Consider the following 22,850-nt stretch of genomic DNA (forward strand, 5'->3'; position numbering starts at 1 on the left):
TAGGTTTATTCAGTAAAAGACTCATTGTAAGTCCCTACCTGTAACTACAGTTATAAGACATGTGGAGAATTAGTTCAGAATGCATAGCTCAGTGATGCGCACAGCATGTAAAGTACGGGACTTTGGTGTCAGTTTAAGGTTACATGGTTCTGGGGTTTGATGGTGAGCTGTCCGTTTGGAATCAAGCAGGCTCTTTAAGATAATGCCGCTTTACATAGAAGGGTATAAAGGATGATCTTTTACGAGAGCATCCCTGAAGGTTAGACAAGTCCTAATGGAGGAAGGATTCCAGGCCAAGGCAGTGCCACTATAAGGGATAATAAAAATGATGATGGCTTACATTTACTGACCACTTACTAAGCGCCAGGCACTTTGCCAAACACTTGGAAGCATTATTTCATGAAATCCTAACAGCTGTATAAATACGGGCTATTATAATCCAAGTTTTATTGGTGAAGGAAGCGAGGTTCGAAGTGAAGTTTAAAGGCATTAGGTAAATTGACCAAGGTTGTACAGCCATTGAGTAATAGATCAGATGGTGCCAAAAAAGACTGGAGATTGAAGGGAATGCAGTAAGTCCATTAAACCTCCTCTCTCACAGGGACAATGAATGCAGTTTGGTGACAATGTCTCTTTCTATTAATGGGTTCATTATTTTCAATCTTCCCTTTTGGCTATCCCAACTGTTCTCTAGCATTCACTTTAATTTTCTTTTATACTTACTATGAGCTTGAAAGATGTCATATATAGAAAATTGGTAGAACTGATCTGAGATCCAAGCCTTCTACAGAAATTCTGATAAGCCTGGTCACATGGCTCTTCCATCATATGGAGCTGGAACACAAAGTCCCCAGGGGGAATGTGGCAGGGGATGCTGACATTTGTTTTCCATACTCCATTCTCCCTTGTAAGCCCTGTTCATGTTGGAAATGTGAAATGATATGGTCGTTTGGATTACTGAGAGTGTTGGTTTGAAATGATGCCTTGTTGTGTGAATGCAGAGCATGAATAAACAGACTCTTGCCCATTTTCTCCTTACTCAATTGCAAGGGTGGAGTCACTGTTGGGAAAGGCAATTCACCCTAGAATAGGATTATCAAACTTCAGGGTGCCTGGAATTACCTGGAGGGCCTGCAAAAACACAGGTTGCTGGGCCTCAACCTAGAGCTTCTAATTCAGGAGATATGAGTTGAGGCCCAAGAATTTGTATTTCTAGTAAATTCTAACTGTGTCCTAATGAATTGGTATTCCATTGCTTACCCTCATCTGTGGAGTATACACACATTAATGATATGTATTTTGTAAGCTGACTCTTAGATGATCCAGGCTCCTCTGGTTAGAACTCCTGGAGAAAGCAGGCTACTTTGTTAATGCTGCTGGTCTTAGGACCACACCTTTTTTTATTGCTATACCAGCCATTGCAAGCCCGATGAGCTGGCCTCTTCCATGGAATAGAGTTTTGTTTTGTCAATTACCAATATGTTTCCCTCCTGATTCTTTTCTTATTATATATCCTTCAAGGTACCTTAGTTGTAATCAGTACTTCTCTTATTTTATTGAATTCCTTTTCATTTAAATGGTTTAATGAATTTTAATAGAAAGCCCACAATGTTCACATTCATATTTCAAGTTATATTCAAATTTATTCAAAGATAAGATCACCCAATATTATTGGAGAAGTCTATATAAATAATAGAAGTGATGTTTTAGACCCACATGTAATAAGACTGTCTCCATATTATTTGCATAGGTTACAGAAATGTTTTTCTTAACACAGTCCTCCTGTTCCTCTTCTCAACTTGATGTATTAATTTCTGCTATTTCTGGCAATTCATTCTAGTACAAAAGATAAAATTTCAGCCACTTCAACCTTAAAAATAACAATTAAAAAGTCAACAACAAAAAAAGATGTGATTTAATCAAAGTACCCCGAATCAATGGAAAACAATTCATCTCATGAATTAAAAACTGGCTTAATACACATGGACACAATGACATTTCCTCTGACAATTGGAAAGTGATCTGAAAATTACAAATGTGGATTATGGCACATGTATCAATCTCTTCTCATCACTGCAGTTTAGACAGCAAGATGAAAGTTGTGCCTTCTGCTTCTCAACAGTTGAGTAACACCATGCTGGTTTTTACTGTAGCTGATGAAAGAAAAAGTATGGTAAACTGGAAGCATGTAACAAACACGGGAGGTCGTAATATGTTTCCAGGATATGGCGTCTTGCCATTGACCACAGCCTCTTGGAACAAGATAAAGTCATTGAAATAGTTAACAGATGTTAGCCATACTTGAAATGTAGAAGTTCTGTTGCTAAAAATTATGTAGGGTCGGCTGGAGATCTGGCGCTTGGTCCATAATTTAACTGACTTGGCAAATGGGAAGCTGAGATCCAGAGGCATAACGCGTATTGAGGCCACACACTTTGCGCACACTATGCAGGGCCCATAAACTACTGACAGCATGTACACTGTGCTAAGCCAGCTTGATTAAGTATTTCACACAGTATTTGAGACTTAGGGAAATCTGAAGTCAATTTTCACGTCTACTAAATTAAAAAGTTCTTTCTATAGGACCAAAAGAGTAGACTTTTCTCCATGTTCAAAGGCATGTCTACAAATTTTATTATTAGCTTCAGCTTGCAATTTACCCGATGACCGGCCTTATTTTGACTTCGAAATGTGTCCACTTATACTCTTTTGAAAGTACCTTTCTTCCCCCCACTCTTGTCTATTTCTTCACATTTCAGAACAAGCTGACAGTATTTTGATGAATATCTGCAGCTGAAATGGATCTTCTCAACCTCAAGTCGCAAATTCATTCATGTCAAGCATGGAAGGAGGCTTGTGCTACTTTAGAGTTTGTGGTTTTATCCACAGCTTTGCAAATAAAGTCACCAGCTTCCATCACTTTGTAAAGATTCACACCCTGTTAAGAAAAGAAGGGATACCAGAGGGGAAGAGGGATTTGGGAGAAAGAGGAAAAACCAGATTTATTTTAATTTTAAGTTACTTAATCATTTAAAATGACTCAAAAAAACCCCCCAACATTGCTTATTTTTTATTTGGGGGCAACCTTTGTAGTCAACATTTTAGATTTTTCTTTTTTATTAAAACCTATGTTGAATTTGACCCTTGTATAAAAACCACAGGCTGGCCACACCTGAATAAATCAGTATAATTCAGGTTGACACCTGAATTCTAGGTAGGACAATAATGGAACTAGAAACAATCTATAAAATGCCAGTGAAAGGCAATTAAAATAATAATTTAGAGGAGCTTATAGATAAAGACTTGGGGAGAAAAAATAGCTCTTTACTAAGAAAGAAACTTGATAAAGTTGTAAGAAATACAGGAAAGTTGGCCCAGCTGGGTGCAGCTCAGCGGTTGAGCATCAACCTAGGATCCAGGCGATGGAGGTTCGGTTCCCAGTCAGGGCACATGCCCGGGTTGCGGGCTTGATCAATGACTCTCTCATCACTGATGTTTCTATCTCTCTCTCTCTCCCTTTCTCTCTCTGAAATCAATAAAGATATATTTGTTTATACATTCAAGTTTCCTATATGTCTTTTTAAAAATTTTTTAAACCATATTCAGAAACATCATTAATGATATGCTATTGAAGGAGGTAGCTGTAGGTCAAATAAAATGAACAGTATTTAATAAATATCTGGAACTTGTTTGCCTGAGGTCGTAGTGTCTGAAAGCTTAGGTAAATCCATGTATGACAGGCAGAGGAGTACAAAGACCACGTTCAAGGCATGCTCCTCATTCCTAGGACTTGAGAGAAAGAGAGGAAATCCCATTTTGTAATCCAGATGATGCTTTTACATCTCAGAAAACATTATGAACTTCTAATCATCTGTGAACTGTTTTTCTTGCCTTTTATATTTTCCCCCTTAAAAAAATCTGCCTTATAGACTAAGTCAGTCATGTTAACAAGCATGTGGCAAAACAAGGTGCTGATGTAGGTGGATGTTATTGTAGAGCATGTGACTTCAGGTACCACTTGTAAAGGGACGGTTCTTGCCGTCCAGTGTCTCACATGCTAAGTATTGGCAAGCTCTGCTCTTCCACTGACCATGTTAAATGTGCCCTGGGCTCTTTGCCAGAAACCCTAGTTGTCACTGTGAGAAAATCAAGATCTCTGTTTCCTCCAAGGAAAAATCTATAAAAACCCCCCCCAAACTGTGAAAACAATAATCATAACAGGAAAGACACAGGCTCTAATTTACAAAGCGTGTAAAACCAAATCAGATAAAACATTAAAATAAAAGCACTTGAAGGTCATGAAGCACTATAAAAATGTGAAATGGTAGCATTATTGGTGATTGAACTATAGCAATAAGTTACTTTATAAAGCTCCCCAAAGATTTTTTATTGCATTTTCCCACTGTGCATTTTAGCAAATAGCAAAAGTATAGTAAAAACTTTGACCTGAAAATTGCTTCTCATCTGAGATGCATTCCAATCTAGATCTGCAAAGAATGCATGAATGTTAAAATATGTAAAACTAACTTACTGTATTGAGCCCCAGGCCATTAAGCATATATAGCAAATCCTCAGTGGCTACATTTCCAGAAGCACCTTTTGCATAAGGGCAGCCACCTAATCCCGAGACTGCAGAGTCCACCACATTGATCCCCATCTGAAAAACAAACCAAAACACTCAGGGCTTGTATATTTCTGGCATCTGAGTTGTTATATTTCAATTTAACCTGTTGCAAAGAGCAAATAAGCAAAATCTGGACCATTATTCAAACATTCACTTACCCACCGGCTGCTAGAACAGTCCTTGGGGTGCTGCTTTCTTTTCTGACTTAATCTCATTTTTTAGGCTAACGAACTCTACTAAGGATCTCAGGAACTAGAATAATAGATCAACAATGGGATGGTGTTTTCATTGGTAGCAGCACACTTTTGTTTGTTTGTAGGGGGTAAAACTTGAAGTAAGATGCATTCACACCTAGGTTTTATATATTCATCAACCCCAAGTTTCAAGCTTTATCCTAAAAGCATTATATAAACAACATGAAATATTTCTAACAGACCAACTCAAAATCAAGGTGCCTTAGAACTCTGGTAGTGGGAGCGTCACTGTTTGAAACACGATTTTCATGGGCTCCATTCACCCAGTCTTTACTGAGTCGTCATTTTACACAACCCTGCTGCTTTGGGAGAAGTGAAGAAATATTTAAGAGGCAGGACATCCACTACTAATAATAGCACCAGCTCACATTTACCAGGTCCTCACTAAGTGCTGGTTATTTATTCTTAACACCTTTATGAGCATTAACCCTCAATCCGCAAAAATCCATGAGGTAGATGCTCTTCTGTGACCCCCAAATCACAGACGAAAAAACTCAAGTACAGAGGGATCACATACGCTGCTCAAGGTCACCTCTGTCTCCAGAGAATTCACATTCTGCTGTGATCTGTGGCCTCTGAAAACAGTCAAGTTGGTACACGTCATGTGTCTGGGAACATCAGAGACGGAGGGGGGACCTGCCTGTGCTGGAAGACATGAGCACAACAGGGCCTGAAAAGGGCCCTGGAGATGAGATTTGAATAACAGGAGAAGAGTGGCAGGCGTATCATTCCTCTGTGAAAGATGATAACTGGGTAATCGAAAGCTACCAGGAGGCCATATCTGATTCACTCCTGGGCATTAAAGAAAAAGTAACATGACCTCATATAAAATGAGAAGCACCTGAAAGCAAGAGCTCTCAGCCAACCTGCTAGATCAGCAGTTCTCAATCACAGAACCAGAATCCCCATGCCCAGAATGTTGGATCCCCAGAGTTTCTGATTCAGGAGGTCTTGGCTGAAACCTGAGAATTTGAATTTTTAACAAGATCCCAGATGCTGCTCTCACTGCTGCTCTGGGGACCACTCTTTCCTTTTTCTTTTCTTTATTAATAACCTTTTTATTTTAGAATCGTTTTAGATTTTCAGAAGATTTGTTAAGATAGTACAGAGCATTCCCATGTATTCTGCACCCAGTTTCCCTATTAACATCTTCATTATTACAGTATAGTTGTCACAACTAATGAACAAGTATCAATATGTTATTATTAACTCAAGTCCATGCATTATTCAGACTTTCTTAGTTTTTAACTTAACGTCCTTCTGTTCTAGGAAATCCTTCAGAAGACCACATTGCATTTAGTGCTTTTGTCTCCTTAGGCTCATTCGGACTGTGGTAGTTTCTCAGACTTGCTTGCTTTGTTGACTTTGACAATTTTGAGTAATATTTGTCATGTGTTTTGTACAATGTCCTTCTGTATGGGTTTGTCTGATTTTTCCTCATGGTGAGACTGGAGTTCTGGAGTTTCATGAGGAAGATAAGAGAGGTGATTCTTAATTCCTCACACCAAGGGTGCTGCGATATTTTATGATTCATTAAAAAATATGTATTTGGTCATTCAGATGACCAAATAGAATTTCTCATATTTGGTCTTCCATGGTTCCTGGCTAGCGTGCCTAAAACCCTTGGAATTTCCTAAGTGATGAGAATTATAAAGGAGTCTTTGGTTATGTTAATGAGGTGATATTGGGATCTAACCTAGGATGGGGGCTGGTTGTTGTCAGTGGAGCCACCATGGTTGGGATTTTCAGTCCCACCTCTGACCTCTCGGTAGAAGAAAGGCTGCAGGTTGGTCATTGACTTTGGAGGGCTTCCAGGTCGGTGAACGCGTGCAGGTGCTGGGAGGGTCATGTGCTTGCAGAGGGCATGGGAGCTCTGTGTTCTTCCTTATATCTCATCCTAGGCATCTCTTCCACCTGGCTGTTTCTGAGTTATATCCTTTTATAATAAGCTGGTCATCTAGTACATAAAATATTTTATGAATTCTATGTCATTCTAGCAAATTAATTGAACCCAAGGAGCGAGTTGTAGGAACCTCACATTTATAGAAAGTCTGTCAGAAGTACAGGGAACAAGCTGCACTGGTGACAGGCATCTGAAGGTCAAGGAGGGGGTAGTGGGGACCTCTAGAAGCACAGACGATAACGTGGGCTTGCAACTGGCATCTGAAGGTAGGAAATGCAGGCTTGCAGGACTGAACACTTAAACTGTGGAATCTGATTCTACCTGCAGATGGGCAGCATCAGGATTAAGTTGAATGGTAGGGCACCAGTTGATGTGTATAGATTTGTTGGTTTGGGTGGGGAAACCTCCACCCTACCCCCACTGGAACTGAGTTCAGAAACCCAGATAGACATGTACTGTAGAAATAGTTGATGACAGATTAGCCTGCATCACCCGGCTGAGGTAGTGTTTCCCAGGTTCCTGCACATGAAGCTCCACTCCCCACTTTCCATACTGTACTCTTTGCAAAAAAGTCACTATGTACAACACACACTTAAGGGGTGGATAATATCTACATAAATTATTTGACATTCTCCTATATGGGCGATTGGTCTATTCTCCCATATTATATTTTCAAATATTTGTTTATATCAGTAGGGACTCATAGGTATTTATTTTTCACTTTGGGTTATAATCCAATATTACTTTACATGTTGGGCTGCTCAAGTTGAGATTTGGTTATTGGGAGCTCTCTCTGTTGGCTCCTGTGTTGCTTTGACAAGGCAAGGGGGCTGTGCTTTTTAAACCCCTCTTCTAGTTTCTCCCTCATGAGACTTGATGTTTTCTAAGGCTCACAAGGGCTGAACTGAACCATAGTCCAGAAGCCCTGGATGTCTTTGGGACCTAAAACAAGTTTACAAATATAATGTTTGCTTCTGCACCTTCAGTTCTCCTGATTATACTCCTCAACATAGGAAGGTCTCGATAGCTTTTCTTCCATTACCACAGCCTCTCTCACAGAGTGACCTGACAAGCTCGAGCACATTCAGGTGTTAACAAGTGACCAGCTGAAGCACTCATCCATGGAACATCTATCTAATTTGCTGTGGGTCAAAATAATAAGTATAAGAAATTATGTTCTAGGAATGAAATTTGTGGTATTGTCCAGTAGTTGGGAAAGACAAATGTTAAGATACTGGCTCTTCTCTGGGAATCTGCCATGACATCAAACAAGCAGAGGAATTCTTTACTTACAGGCTACAATTGATCAATTCAGTAGAATTTAATCTATCCCTCACAAAGACAGAAGTTTTAGTGGCTCCCAATCCTGGTTACCCATTATAATCACCGAAGGACCTTTCAAAACTAACACTCAAACTTCTCCCCAAACCAATGAAATCACAGTTCCTGTCTGGGAATAGGTCAGGCATTGGTATCTGGTGATTCCTCTGCAACTGGGTGCGGGAACCCCTGAGGCAGAGGTTCCATCCATCTTGTTCTTTATCAGTCCTGGGTTTGAGTCAGCTTTAATTTTAGAGAAGCTCTGTACCCTGGGGCAACAAAAATATAAGCATGACTGGTCAACTTTTGAAAGACAGCAGTTTTTGAAAGAAGATCCAAAAAAAGGTATGAGGTAGCCAAAGTCAGCAGTACCAGCATGATGGGTGAAAGGTGGCTTCAGTCCACCATGAGGGTCGGAATCCACATATCATGTTCATTTCCCCACTACTGAGGTTGAAGGCCCTGCAGTCACAAGGCTGCAGAGAGGACACTTGTTGCCTTGACAAAAGGACACAGTCTTAATTGGCCTTTTGGGAGACGGTGAAAAACAAGTCATTCTTCTCTTGTAACTAAAGGCCCTACTGAGTGCAACTAATGTGCCCTACTGGGTGGCTAACATGAAAGGATTATTCATGATAAAAGGAACCAGAGTCACGAGAGAGGAACAATAAATAACCAGTGTCAAAACAGAGCAAACATAAATAGCAAGTGAAGGTAGGAAATCAATTTCACATTGAGTCAAAGACTGAGAACAAACTAAAACACTGATATTTTACACTTTCAGCTTGAAGATTATTAGCAATGAAGTAGTGCAGAGCAACAGAATGTGAAAAAAAAAACAACAAAACCCTACAACTTCAACAATATGGACAAATCTCACAAACAATAGGTTGTATGAAAGAAGAAAAGAGAGCATACATTATGATTGCATTTAGATAAGTTTTAAAATAATGATCAATGCTGTTAGAGGTTAGGATAGTAGTTAATCTTTGAAATGTAAATAAAAATGGGCACAAGTAGAGCTCCCCTGGGTGCTGACAACACTCCATTTCTTGAACTGGGTTGGTTACACCAATATCAGTTTGTGAAAATTCTCATAAGTTTGAGCTTATGAATTGGCCAACTTTCTGTGTGCATTAGACTTTGATAAATTTCAATGACAATAAAAGCAGGGTTGTTGAAACTTCAGGTAAATAGAAAACTTAAACTAGTAGGAAAATAAATTGTAATTATTTTTTTCTGGCAAGCAATTAATCAGCAGTTAGTCTTAGTTGCCCATATCCATCATCCCAGTAATTCTTATCAAAGAAGTTCTTCCAAGGAATAGTCCACAAACCCTAAGTAAATACAGGGGTTGGCAAAAGTACATTTCAGCTGTGAGTATGCGAAGTCCAGAGTTTACTCTTGTATTATTATTAATTATTGTATTTTCCATATGAACAACTGTAAACCTACTTTTGCCCACCCCTGTAATCAGATTAATATGTATTTTATATATTTTTTGAATGTGTATGTGTTGTACATGAAACACACCACTCACACATGCACCTATATATATATAGATTCATCACAGAACATTTTTAAGAATAAAAATTTGAAAGCAATTCAAATATCTATAATGGAAAATAATTTAAATTAATTACGGCATAGCTATAAAATGTACTGATGCTATAAGGAAAAGAAACATGTTAGAGAATGTTATAAGAGTATATAGAATCGTGATCACATTTTCAAAAAAAATACAATTTGGATGGCATTTCTAATACTAACAGTGTGATAACTGAGTGGTATGACTATAGGTAATTTATTTTATTTTAATTCTGTTTGTCTTTGTTTTCCAATGTCTCCAAAATGAATGTTAATTACTATACATAGAAGTTGAAAATAAGTTTTCTGTAAACTTTTGCCTGCTGTAGTATGATAGTAAATAGATGAGAATGAGCACAAAGAAATCCAAGACTGAATTTCTTATGATTTTGCATCCAATCGATCTTTCCAGGGCCTAGGACTGAAGAGCTAGTCTGCAAATCTGGTAAAGGCAGGTGCGATCTGGGTGAAAGGTTACCTGGAAAATGGTCTTTCCCTTTCCTGGTATCAGACTAGCTCTAGACATAGATTCTCCTTCAGTAAGCTCTTCACAAATTAAATGAATCAATTCTAAAAGCAATATGTGGATTTAAAGTTTAAAGAAGCAAACTTACAGAAAGCTTATTAAAGTCTACATTACCTGGGAAAAATATTAAGATATTAGTTCACTTAAAGGCTCTCCCTCTCTCAAAAACAAACAAACAAAAAACCCCACAACACACAGTACTTTAAAAGTATTTCTTTTTTATGGAATATCCCTTAAATTCTGTCCTCTATTAAATGTGCAGTTCTATTCCCCAGAAATAAGGATCTTCTCAATGGATAATGTTACCCATATACTACCCATATACTTAGTAAGAAAACTTGATTTTCCTATGCATATTTTTTCTGTATCTACTTCCCTATTCCACTAGAAACAACAGCTAATATTATGTAAACAAGTTATGAACAGGGTCTGAAGAAAAATATTATTTCTTTTCATCAATTCTGTATGACAAACATGGGGACATATTTGTACTTTATTATCGAAACTGTGGCATTAAAGTAAATGCCATTAGGTGTACTATATATCATATATTTGAAAATAATTGGGCCACTTACTTAGCTGATGTAGATAATCTCTTGTATGATGACATTAAGAAATTATTCTTAGACACTCCCTCCAGCACTTCTCCAAACATAAAGCACTACTTTCAGACTTTCCGGTTCCTGGGTGGGTGGGTGGGTGGCTGTGTGTGTGTGTGTGTGTGTGTGTGTGAACACGCAAGCACAAGCAGTGTGTTGCGCCATGTAATGCAAACACAAAGCCTTTGTTTTTTGTTTGGAAGGAAAGGGCAGCTTTAGATGAGTAACCACAGGGGGGCAATGTAGCTCTAAAATCCACCTAGATAGAGTCAAACATTTACAACTCCGTGGTGTTCCAGAGCAAGAAAATGGCAAACACGTAAATAAATAGCTTGATGTAATTTAAATAAACACTTTCCTTTAAAATAAGAAAAAAAATTTACAAATGGTGTATCACACAAACTGTAATTCAATGCATTCGGTACATATTTTATTCTTCCTTTGACTCGAATGTTTATTAAGCCTGTTCTATGCGCCAGGGACTCAGAATACAAAGTCCAGCACCTCATGAAACGAAGCTCTTGAAATTGAAACGACTATATATTTTGTCTGTCACTGAGAAGTAGCTTATTATTGTCAAATGAGAAACAATTCTCTTTAGAGCTAAGGGAATTAATTCTCCCTAAAACAAAAAAAAAACCCAGAACTCAAAGACTTGAGGTGTCTGTCCTTGGCTCCCGCTTTTCTCAAAGCTCAGGATTAGAGCTATTAACCCAGTAACCCAGGATATGGTAAAACTGGGGAGCTCATCTAGTGTGCTCCACCTGCTCGAGCTCTCTTGATATGTGCTCACTTAAGCGCTGAGGAAAATAGATAAAAGAGTGGCTGCTTTTTCTGGAAAAGGGAAAATCTGGCTGTAGCTAGATTACGAACATATCTCTCTGTACTACACCCTTGGGTGAGTTCTGAGGAATGTTAATTTTGTATGGTGCTTGGATGCCCAGATGAGGATGACATGCTAACTAAGTGAAAAGTACCATCTTGACTAGTTCTGGGTGCTGTCAGATCTTACTCTTTCCCAAAGTAAACTGAGCAACACAGTAAGAGGAGCAAAAAATTATTTTGCACAATATTTAATGAAATCTAAATTTTAGGTACTGAGGATATTAAAGTCTCAAGGAACATATAAAATTTTGGTAATGTTATTTTTTGAAATGACAGCTACTTTCTTTACTTTTGAAGATCAAATTTTATTTAAAAATCTGTAATAATGTTAGATTTAATTTTAAATAAGACATTTTCTGATAGTGGAAAATACTTGGATTTATGTTACTCTGGATTTAAGTCATTTTTGGATTTAAGCTAATCTGGGGGAAAAGGCAAATATTCACAAAGGAAAAAATATTTTAAAATATGTTCATTTTTCTAAAATTTTTCTCCTCAGCTTGTTCCTCATAGCCAATATGCCCTCCAACAGAGGACTGCAATTATCCAGACATGAAGTCCTTTTCTAGTCCAGTGGCCAGGCCAGATGCCACTAACTGGTCCCAGCAATCTTTCCAATAAGCTCAGGCCTTGCCTTGGGATGCTTCTCAACCAGCACTCTGCATAGTTACTATATATTGTTAGGGTACCAGCTGATGTGGAACCCTATTTGCTATTCATATGTATTATGAACATAATATCATGCTATATAAGCCACAGATAATGAACAGTTAACATACATGAACAAAGCCCAGTGTTTTAATAAACTGAAGTACATACCTAAATTGGTATGTAACTAATGACAGGCGTCCAGATTGCTGTTGCGGGGTGACTGAGCTAATGGTGATTGGTTACTAACGCTTTCATGTAACATCTCTCGCCTTAGAAAGGTTTTCCTATGTGCGTCTTGCCTCTTCATTTCCTTACCACATCCAGTGAGCTACTCTTACCTGCATTTAGCGTATTTCAAATTGAGACAGAGATGGGAGTGTGCACGTAGAGGGCATGGTGAGAAAGTAGAAGGAAAAGCAGATAAGTCAGGGACTCTCGCCCGGCCGGGCGGGGCTCAGCGCTTGAGCGTCGACCTGGGATCCAGGCGATCGGGGTTCGATTCCCGGTCAGGGCACATGCCTGGGTTGCGGGCTCCATCAATGACTCGCTCATCATTGATGTTTCTATCTCTCCCTCCCTCTCCTTTCCTCTCTCTGAAATCAATAAAGATATATTTAAAAAAGAAAAAAAAGACAGGGATTCTCAATTTTTAGCGACACTGAGAAGATAATACTATTAGTGAACGTTGACCAAATGCTTACTTTGTCATATCGCACCACATGCTTCCCACGGGATAAAACCTCACCAAGTCAACGGGGCGTTGTTATATGTTCCTGCCTACTTGACTGATGAGGAAACTGAGCCTCAGAGAAGGCAGGTGCTATTCCTGCTTCACACGGATGGTAGGACACGGAGGAGGAACACAAACCCAGTCAACAACTGTGGGCCACTGCCCGGTATCAATAGTTCACATTTAATTAGCACGGGCCACATGCCGGACGCATCCCTAACCACGGACTATTTCATTTGATTGTGAATTAGGAAGAGGGCATTGACGGATCAAAAAGCTTCATTATGTCTTTCCTAAACTTTCTGAAAAGTTTGTATAACAACTTAGCAACATTATCAAGAGACTTGAGAAAGTAAGCGATTGTTGTCCCAGGGATAGTATTTCTAGGAAGCTAACATGAGAAAATAGCCAGAAATGTTAATAGAGGTTTATGTTCAAGGATGGCTGGTTTTTGTAGAATTACTTACAGCAGTGGGAAAGTCCATAAGTTAAATGCCCAAGAAGAGGGAAACAGTTAACAAATTATGTAAGATAAATTCTTAAGAAACAAATGTTTTCAAAGAATATTTAATGGTATAAAAGTGATTATTAGGAAATTGAAAATTAGAGGGCAGGATACTATGTTTGGCAGGGTTGATTTGTGTTTCTATTTTTAAAAATCTATTATATATGTATATAAATCTATTACACATATATACACACACATACATACACACACAGACATGCACACACACAGTCACGTAATTAGGACAAGTGAGCCTTATTTAAAGTTGTATATTCTTCTTTCACAATCATTCCTTTTCTCTACAACTAAAATACCCCCAAAAGTAGACTGGCCTTGCTCTATTTTTTCTGTTCTTGGATTCAATTCAAATTCTACAGATGATTCCTCTCAGAATCATCTCCTTTTGCCTGTTCTTGGGTGGATATTGCCCCTGCACTACTTTTGTCGCCATCCATTCTCTCTAATCTATTGGCACAAACTATTTGGACCAATTGTGATAACAGCAAGACCATATATTTTTTTCAAAAGTTAAAGTAGCAAGCAATATATAGTAGCCTCATGAGGTTATGAACTTCATTCTACCTGATTCAGATACCTTCAGCACATGATATAGTACCTAGAACATAACAAGTTACTATTCAAATATTTTTTAAAAATAATGGAACAAATGATATGCATAAAAAAAATAATGCATGCAATATCAAGACCTGGGTGCAAGTGTGTCTATCGGTAATAAATTAACTTGATACAGTTCAATTAGAGACACAGAACTACATAATAAGGATACCAAAAGAAATAAAACACATCAGTGGATCACTATCTATTTTGTTTGCTCCCTAAACCTTCTTTTAGAAGTGCCTCATCATAAAGATGGTTTTCTGGAACCTGTTTTTTGTTTGCTCCCTGAGTTTTTTATTAATCCTGGCTGCAGTTCATTAGACCTTCGGGTCAGTCAGTGTCCTCCCCCATAATTTGGAGCAGAGACAAAGACAAAGACAGAATCCATCATTTTTGGAGGTGAGATATACAGCATAAGGCTATGGACAAGCAATTTTTTTTTTTTCAGGAGCAACAGGGAGCAAAGAAATTCAATCTGTAGTAAAAGGTAAAGTGAAGCACAGTTGAATCAGAGAAATGCCATCTGAATTCCAGACAGCTTTTCAGGCCTTCCTGAGGACCAGCTTTAATTTCCTCCCTACCTTTGTTTTTAAAATAACATTTAATGAGAGCTGTGCCAAATGCATTTAACCACACAATAATCCTAGGAAGTAAGTGCTATTATTATTATCCTCATTTCACAAATAAGAAAACTGAGCCACAGAATGTTTAACATGATCACACAGAATGTCACATATTTGGTAAGTGGTGAAAGCTGAGATTCAGAATGAGGTGTAAAGGCTTCCAAATCTCTGCTTTTGACTTGTCTGTGTACTTCCTCTCAGGTTTCCATGAGACATCATGGTATCCACATAATAAAGTCTCCTTTTTGCTGAAGGTAGCTCGAGTTGGCTACTGTCACTTGGAAACAAAGGGTAGTAACTAACACATCATTAAGTTAATGACCTGGCAGAGATGATGTCCATAAATACAATGGGCTATAATACAAGGTAGAATGTGATAGCTTCTATAAGAATTAAAAACAAAGCCATACAGAAACACTAGTGATAGGGTTTCTATATTTTGTAGTGGAGCAAGGAAGGAGAGGTAGGGGAACAAGTTCGACGAATAGTTTGCCTCTGAAATGGGCGATGAAGGATGTGGAAAAGTGCAGAATGAATATTCTACAGAGAAGAAACATTGAGAAAGACACATATGAACAGGCCAAGGACATGCTGAGATTTTAATGAGACTTTTATTGTAAGGGGTGCTGGGGTGTGGATGATCCTGATCATGGTGGGCCCTGAATGCTTTTCTATAGGGTATGAACTTTATTCTCTGGGAAATACAGACCTACTTAAAGTTTATGAGTAATCATACCACCATCAGCATTTTGTTTTACTCAGGTTTCGTTAACAAGGGAGCAATAATTGAGATGGATAGAAGGTTGAGAAACATGTGGATAGAAATACTAGTTAGAAAATTAGGGCAATGTACCAAGTTAATGGTGATGAGTATTTAAAATGAAGTGAAAGGGATAAATATGTTTAAGAAATAAATTTGAGAAGTTTATGAAGTAAAGTATTATCTAAATCAATGAGGAATAATGGAAGTAAAAGATATGATTAACAAAAAGCACTGTGACTTCTAGTTTAACAGCTAGCTGAAGGATGATCCATTAACTGGAGTGGAACGCAGCATCAACTAGTGAAAGGTAGAAGTTGCTTTCTTATAAATATAGAAGACTGGATAGGTAACACATGTTTCTTGAAACATCCCTGATAATTCGAAATGAACATTAATTCTTTTTGATGTCTCATTACATACCCATTTCTGCTTGCTCATCTGTATCTGGGGTGATTTCATGCTTCAGTCCTGCTCCAATTCATAGTTAAGCATTCTTATAACCCAAAGAATTTGTCTCCACTGGGCAGTAAAATAATTTTAAAAGATATGACAACATGTTTCCTGCGTCCCTGAGAAGAGTCCAAGGCGCCTCCTCTCTGCTGAGTCATAGGGGTGTGGTTGGTGGTAATGGGTGATAGAAATTCTAGATAGGTTTAGGGGAGCCCTAGAACAGAGAAGACTGGTTCTGCTTCCAAAGTTGTATATTGGAGTTGTACACAAGACTCAGAAACTCTCATCCTGCTGGCTGAGATTCCTGGGCAGCAAAGGCAAAGTGAGGTGCCCGGCAAGGGGGAGTCAAGGCAACCTCAAAGACAATAGGGCACTCAAACCTGTCATGGAAAGCATACAACAGTTTCCAGTTTGCCCCAGTAAAGCCGAGGGGGCAGTGGAAAGTGCAGAGAGTACAGGACAACAAGCACAGATCACAGTTAGGGTACCATCACAAGGACAGAGGCTGACCGTCCTGGAAGGCTCCATCGCAGGGGTGACCAGGGAGGACTACGAATGCCAATGGACCAGGTAACCCCTGATGGCAGGATGGTAATTAATTAAACTCCCGTCAAACTAGCTCACTCTTAAGAACAGGAGGAAAAGAGGGGTAGGAGACACTGTTTTTTAAATGAGAAATGACTAAGCTGATTAACATATATTTAGCCATTTACTAGTGTATATTTATCTGGGGGCATTTAAACTGGAGGATTCATTAAAGTGGACATTGTCATATATTTACAGAGATATGGAGTTTAAAGTATCTTACAATGTTACATCACTGTATGAGTATTACCACTCACATTCTGATTATTCATTTCCAGTAACTCAAATTCAACTTGATTTCTAAATAACTTAGCAAGGAACTTGCTTACTCAAGAGCCACCATTGATCAGAATATCTCACAAGATATTTATGGTAACAATGATATTAATTTTTCTAAGCAGTGAGTACAACTTTAAAGAAGAAAGCTTAGTAATACATGAAATTGGAATGAGTTTTTCTCCAGTTGAAGCCAACTATTCAAAGAAGGTAGGAAAACAAGAGTATAATTACAATTGAATATATAAGAGATGAAGCAGGTTTAGAGCAAACCAACAGATCTGGAAAACATGATATAATCAACGTTTGAGGCAGTGATGGGCAGTTGTAGTTACATAGTTCAAGATGATTATGTGGTCCAGAAAGTAGGCATATTCTGCATGGTTCCAGAAGGAAACAGAGAGAGGTAGATTGTGCTTGATTATGAGGGATAACTCTCTAGTCATTTAATGCTGCCCAAATTTAAATGGGTTAACTCTCAAAATAACAATCTCCTTGCCACCGAAAGCATTGTAAGGCGACCTAAATCTACAATTGTAGGAAAAATCCCTTCTATAGTGAGTGAAGTTATTGTCCTACTGATGGCCTCTAGGGTTTTATCAAATCCTATGGCTTTCTATAAATGCATGTTGAATTTAGTTTGCTCAATAACATGTAATTCTGTCATAGTTATAAACACAGACAGATAAAATTAACATATTAAGAGCTTCTACTATTGTAGTTTGAAGCAACACATTACTGAAGTCAGTCCATTCTTTGGCATCTGAACTATGACACAGAAATTCTAAGCAAAGACAGTGATTTCATGAGAATAAGCCTCCAGATGTTATGTAGCTGTGATGTCCAGTGCTAATAGCCAAGAAAAAGTAACATAAAACATAGTTTTTAAAAAAGCAAACACTGTTGAAGATTCTCCTGCAGGTTGCCAAATCCACACATATTTGGTGTTTGTAGCAAGGCTGCCCAATGCCACTAGACTTACCAAAGCTTCCACATAACATATAACATACTTAGGATTTTTTTTTACTTAAATATTTCCAATGACCCCAAATTCAATGTCACACTTAGTTAAGAATAAAAATAGATAAGCAGATAGCCCTTGAATTGGACTAGTTCTAAAAATTGTTATTTCCCTCACATTCAAAGGAGAAAAATTATATATAAGATACATAGAAAAATACACAAAATGTTAATTAGGGGGAAAAAACACAGATTGATACGGCCAAATATCCAATCTGGGCAAGAATGCAAGTTAGTCTCCACAACTCTCACAACAGAACTAGTCAGGTTCCATCTGTACCTCTGACTTCCAAAGAACATAGCCCTGTGACGGTCAAGTGACTGTCCTGAGAGGTCTCGCATGTCCATCCCTTCTGTTATCACGGGACTGATCCCTGCAGGCTTGCATTCCCCAAACTCCCAGATTAACTGGACTCCTGCAGGTTCGGCCACTAGACGGTTCTGAGGGAGGGAGAAGCCAGACTATTTCCCTCTCTGTATCTCTAGCAGAGCCTCTTTCCTCTGTGGCTCCGTGTGCCCTCCCTCGACCATGGACAAGCCCCCCATGGTTCCGGCCTCCTCGTGCCTGGGCCCTGGGCTCCAGTAAGCCTGTCCCCTTCCTTTGCTCATGCAGTTTAGGGGCCTCGCTGATACTGTAGTGGTGGTTTCCCGTTGTTGCTAATCTCAGGGGTGCCTCCTTCAAAGGGGGGCATCCACTCTTCGGGTCGGCCAATCCGGAGTAAGCGCCTGAGAGTAAGAGCCGCCTAGACCCCTGGTTTTCCATGGCCTGGTCCGCAGCTTGCTCATCTCTGGGCTGCCCCAGCGTTTGGTTTTACAGAAGCTCCCATAACCTGTGTCAGCAGTTCCCTACATTCACTTGCTTAATGTCTCCTGCTTTCTGGCTGGACCCTGACAATTCCAAGCATCCTTTTTATGGAGTTTAAGCTTGAATTTGCTTCTGCCTAGCTCTTGTCAAAGGTAGATTCAGAAAAAATAAAGGAAGACACTTTAAAGAATATACTGTCTGTCCTCTTAAAAAAACTGAGTTCTATTCTTATATCAACTTATTTCACCAGAAGGACATGTAACTGCATCCCATTTAGCTCAGGCTCTTGCAAAGATAACTTCCCTGAATCCCATTTTAAGGTTATGCTCTTGCATTTACTGGTAGTCATTATAAAATATTAAAAAAGAAGTGTCTTGTAATGGGAGATTTGTTCCCCCACATGTATCCTAAAAACTCCTGCAGATATTGTCCATTAATTTTACTATATTATAAATCATCCTGTATTAATCAGGATGATTAGGTTGAATTATTTAAGAAAAAAACAACAGAATTGTATTGGTTTGCTTAAGATGTGGAAGAATTTAGTGGAGCTGATTTAAGGACGATGGTCCCTTGCTGGCTCCCTCCCTCCCTCCCTCCCTCCACTTCTTTTCTCTTTCTTTTCTCAGTTTTCTTCATTTCTCTCCTCCCCGCTTTGTTTTCTGTTGTTGGTTTTATCCTTTGATGTCTGCTATGACAAAGGTCATAGTTTTATATAAGAAACGCAAACACTTTTTCATGAGCTCCAACCAGAAAATTGGTCACATTCTATTTACCCATCTTGAGTCACATGTTCATCTCTGGACCAATTATTGAAACCAAGTGCACTAGAGTCCAAAGATTGCTGGCACTGCAGCCACAGGTCCACTTACATATCTAGGAGGAGAGAGAGAGAGAGAGAGAGAGAGAGAGAGAGAGTGTGTGTGTGTGTGTGTGTAGGGGGGGATGCTATAATTTCTAGGCCCTCACAAAAACCACATGGTTGGAGTACTAGGAGAACAGTTTCTTAGAAGAGGAGGAGGTGTTATTTTGAGCAGACCAAACAATAAATATTCACTGAATTCCTATTGTACATGCTACTCAATATATTCCATTTAAAATTCAATATCATAAAAAGATTGACTAGTGCTGAGCACTAATGTCACTATGTCTTTGTTTTAGGAAACTTAAAATATTTAATGCTCTAGTAGTGGCATGTGCCCATCTCATCACTGAATAGATATTTGATGATTTCCTACATGGAAACCTCTGGGTACTAGGTTTACAACTGCAGAAAATAATGCATAAAACATTGTGCTATCAGGGACCCAACTTTCTGGTGGTAGAGGAAAGCAGAGGTTAAATAACAAGACAGGAATAATGCAGGAAACAAGTGACAAGAGAGAGATGCCAATTTACACCAATCCTTCAAGGAACGTTCCTCTGACAAAGGAGTATCTGAGCTGAGACCTGAACGAAATTGGAAAGGGAACTATGAACTTATCTGAAATAACAGTGTTTAAGGAAAAAGGGCAAAAGGTCAGAACAAACCTTTGAAAAGGAAGAATGCTTGTTGTAGTTAGAGAGCAGTAGAGAGACCACCACGCTATGGAGACAGTGTTAGAAAATCACATCAGACACATAGTGGGGCCATATCTTTGGACAAGTATATTCCGATCATGTCATCATTAGGGTAGCACAGCAGTTTTCAACCTTTTCATCTCATGTCACACATAAACTACTAAAATTCTGTGGTACGCCAAAAAATATATTTTTGCCAATCTGACCAAAAAATATATAATTTTGATTTTGATTCATTCCCATCGGATAGGTATTGTTGTGCTGGCTGTTGTCATTTTTTTTAATTTGACAATCTAAGGGAAAAGAGGTAAGTTCCCCTAACTAAATAGGTCAGGTGTTGCATGTTTTAAAAATTCTTGCAGCACCCCGGTTAAAAATCGCTGGTCTAGCGGATTGGTGTCTCAATCAGAATTTTGCAATAAATCAGAATAGAACTCAAAATATCTTTGGGCATTGCACTTCCTTCCACATCTCAGAGCGTTTTGCTGTTTGACAGGCCACAAAGTCTTGGATTATTAGTAAGCCACAGTGAGCTAGGAAGCATGCTATGAGCCAAAGCTTATATGAAGTATGAACAAATTAACTGGGATCATGTTTACGCTTTCCTGTCAAATAAAATGTTTACTTGAACAAAAATCTCCTGTAATTTATCATAGGAGATATTTTGTTTCTTACCGGACAATGCAATGTGAATTTCACAAATGTCTATTAGTTGAATATATTCTGATTTCACAGGGAGACCTCCTCTTTCATCAAAATTACTACAGAATAATAGCTCTTAGTAGCACCTTCAGTTTTATGTAAGTTAAAGAATAATTCAGGTAATCAGCCAGGATTTACTAATTCACTTACAGAAGGCTTAACATACCACTATATTTAAAATACAGCCCTTGACTGAAAAAAAGTTAGTGTGGTAGAAAAGATCTGATAAAGGGAAACTGAGAAGTACTAATTCAGGTAAATTAGGAAAATAATGTGAATTCAAGGGGGAAGGAAATTATTTCAGGCTGGGGTAATCAGAGCAGGTTTCATGGATGAAATGACATCTGAATTTGGCCTTGAAGAGAAGGCAGATTCCACAGAGTGTGGGGACTAGGGGAGCAGTCCTTAAGAGAAGTGAAAAGAGGGCCAATGACTGAACTTGTTAATAATAATTTCCTGTTTACTGACATTTAACATTAGCCCTGAAATAATGCTGAATCCCCCCCTGCTGTGTAGTACAATTTGGTAGACATATCCCAAATAGAATTAATTCTCTATTTATTAAAACATTTATTAAGTGGTTTCTATGGACAGCTCATGGAGTTGGGGGGGGGCATATATAATAGTAAGATACAATATTATAAGTAACTAGATGCTTACTAGGATGAATTTTTAATACAGCATTAGTATGTGTCCTCATACACACATACACACACATATATAAAATACTTTGTAAATTTCAGTCACATGCTACATTTATGAATGTGTTTAAGGCGGCTATACATAAATATATAGAGAAGTGCATAGCTATAGCTACCTGTGTATGTGTGTGCATATATTTCAGCTATATCACAGAATAACTTTAACTTAAAATTGTCACTTTCACTACAGCTAATGTCTATGGAACATCCACAAGTACTACTGCATTTCTGAGCAGAACTATGTTTGTTCTTGCTCAGTATTTCAGGCCATTTCCTAACCTTGTATCAGTTACGTCATCTCACGCATCCAGGAAGAATTCCCTCAAAGTTTGGGAGCTAGCACATGAATACACAGTTGTATTAGAAAGTGGACAGAGCTGGAACCTCCCAGGCATCGTATCTCACTTAGGACAAGAGAAATCCAAATCTTTAGACAAAATGAAGGGCAACACAGTATAGTTATCTATGCAGAGTACTAGTTATCTATTTCAACATACAGAAACCCAAAAGTATTATTTTCAAGCGGATATTTAGCTCTAAACTGAATCATTTTGGTACACAAGTAACTCATTTCCCCTTCACCAGAGACAAATGACAGGCCACTGAAATTCACAGAAAGCACTTAAGCTTAATTTTACCCAAGTTTTTGTACCTTTCACCAAACACAGTAAGTCCTCAATGTCACCAGTAGGTTCGGTGACTTTAAGAGAAATGACATATAACAAAACCACTTTTATCATAGGCTGATTGAATTAAATAAGTTCCTGAGGGCATCTCATCAGTATGATAAACAACACTGAACAAAATGATGTTATTTAAGGATCTGCTGTATTTACAAACATTATTTAAAGGTTTGGGGAAACATGATAGAAAGGCTTTTGTTGCTTTTTAATTTTTTAAAAAATGTATCTTTATTGTTGAAAGTATTAGAGATGTCCCCCACTTTTCTGCCCCATTGATCCTCTCCACCCGGCCTTTGGTTTTGCTTTTAGTTCTTTAGGAACTCGGTATTTGACTTGAGAAAAGTCACTTTCCTTCTTTGGGTCCCGCTTCCCACATTTGAAAAGAGATGTTGAAGTAGTTCCCTTCGAAGTCTTACTTTTAGAATCTATAAAAATACCCTTAAAGAGGTCGAATGGAATTCATGACTACTCCCCTAATTA

At 38.4% G+C, this 22,850-nt stretch overlaps 1 protein-coding gene across 1 annotated transcript in view; it reads right to left on the reverse strand.

Moving 5' to 3' along the window:
* Positions 1–1,617: 1,617 nt before the first annotated feature.
* Positions 1,618–22,850, reverse strand: part of HMGCLL1 (3-hydroxy-3-methylglutaryl-CoA lyase like 1) — a 132,485-nt gene continuing 111,252 nt past the window's right edge. The window contains exons 8-9 of the mRNA XM_087817451.1: positions 4,532–4,657; positions 1,618–2,938 (exon numbers count right to left, since the gene is read on the reverse strand). Coding sequence (XP_087673577.1) covers positions 2,837–2,938; positions 4,532–4,657 — 228 coding nt within the window. The 3' untranslated portion in view covers positions 1,618–2,836. The remainder of the gene's footprint in view (positions 2,939–4,531; positions 4,658–22,850) is intronic.

Source organism: Miniopterus natalensis, chromosome 5 (genome assembly GCF_054644295.1).
Source record: "Miniopterus natalensis isolate mMinNat1 chromosome 5, mMinNat1.hap1, whole genome shotgun sequence".
Classification (NCBI taxonomy): Eukaryota; Metazoa; Chordata; class Mammalia; order Chiroptera; family Miniopteridae; genus Miniopterus; species Miniopterus natalensis.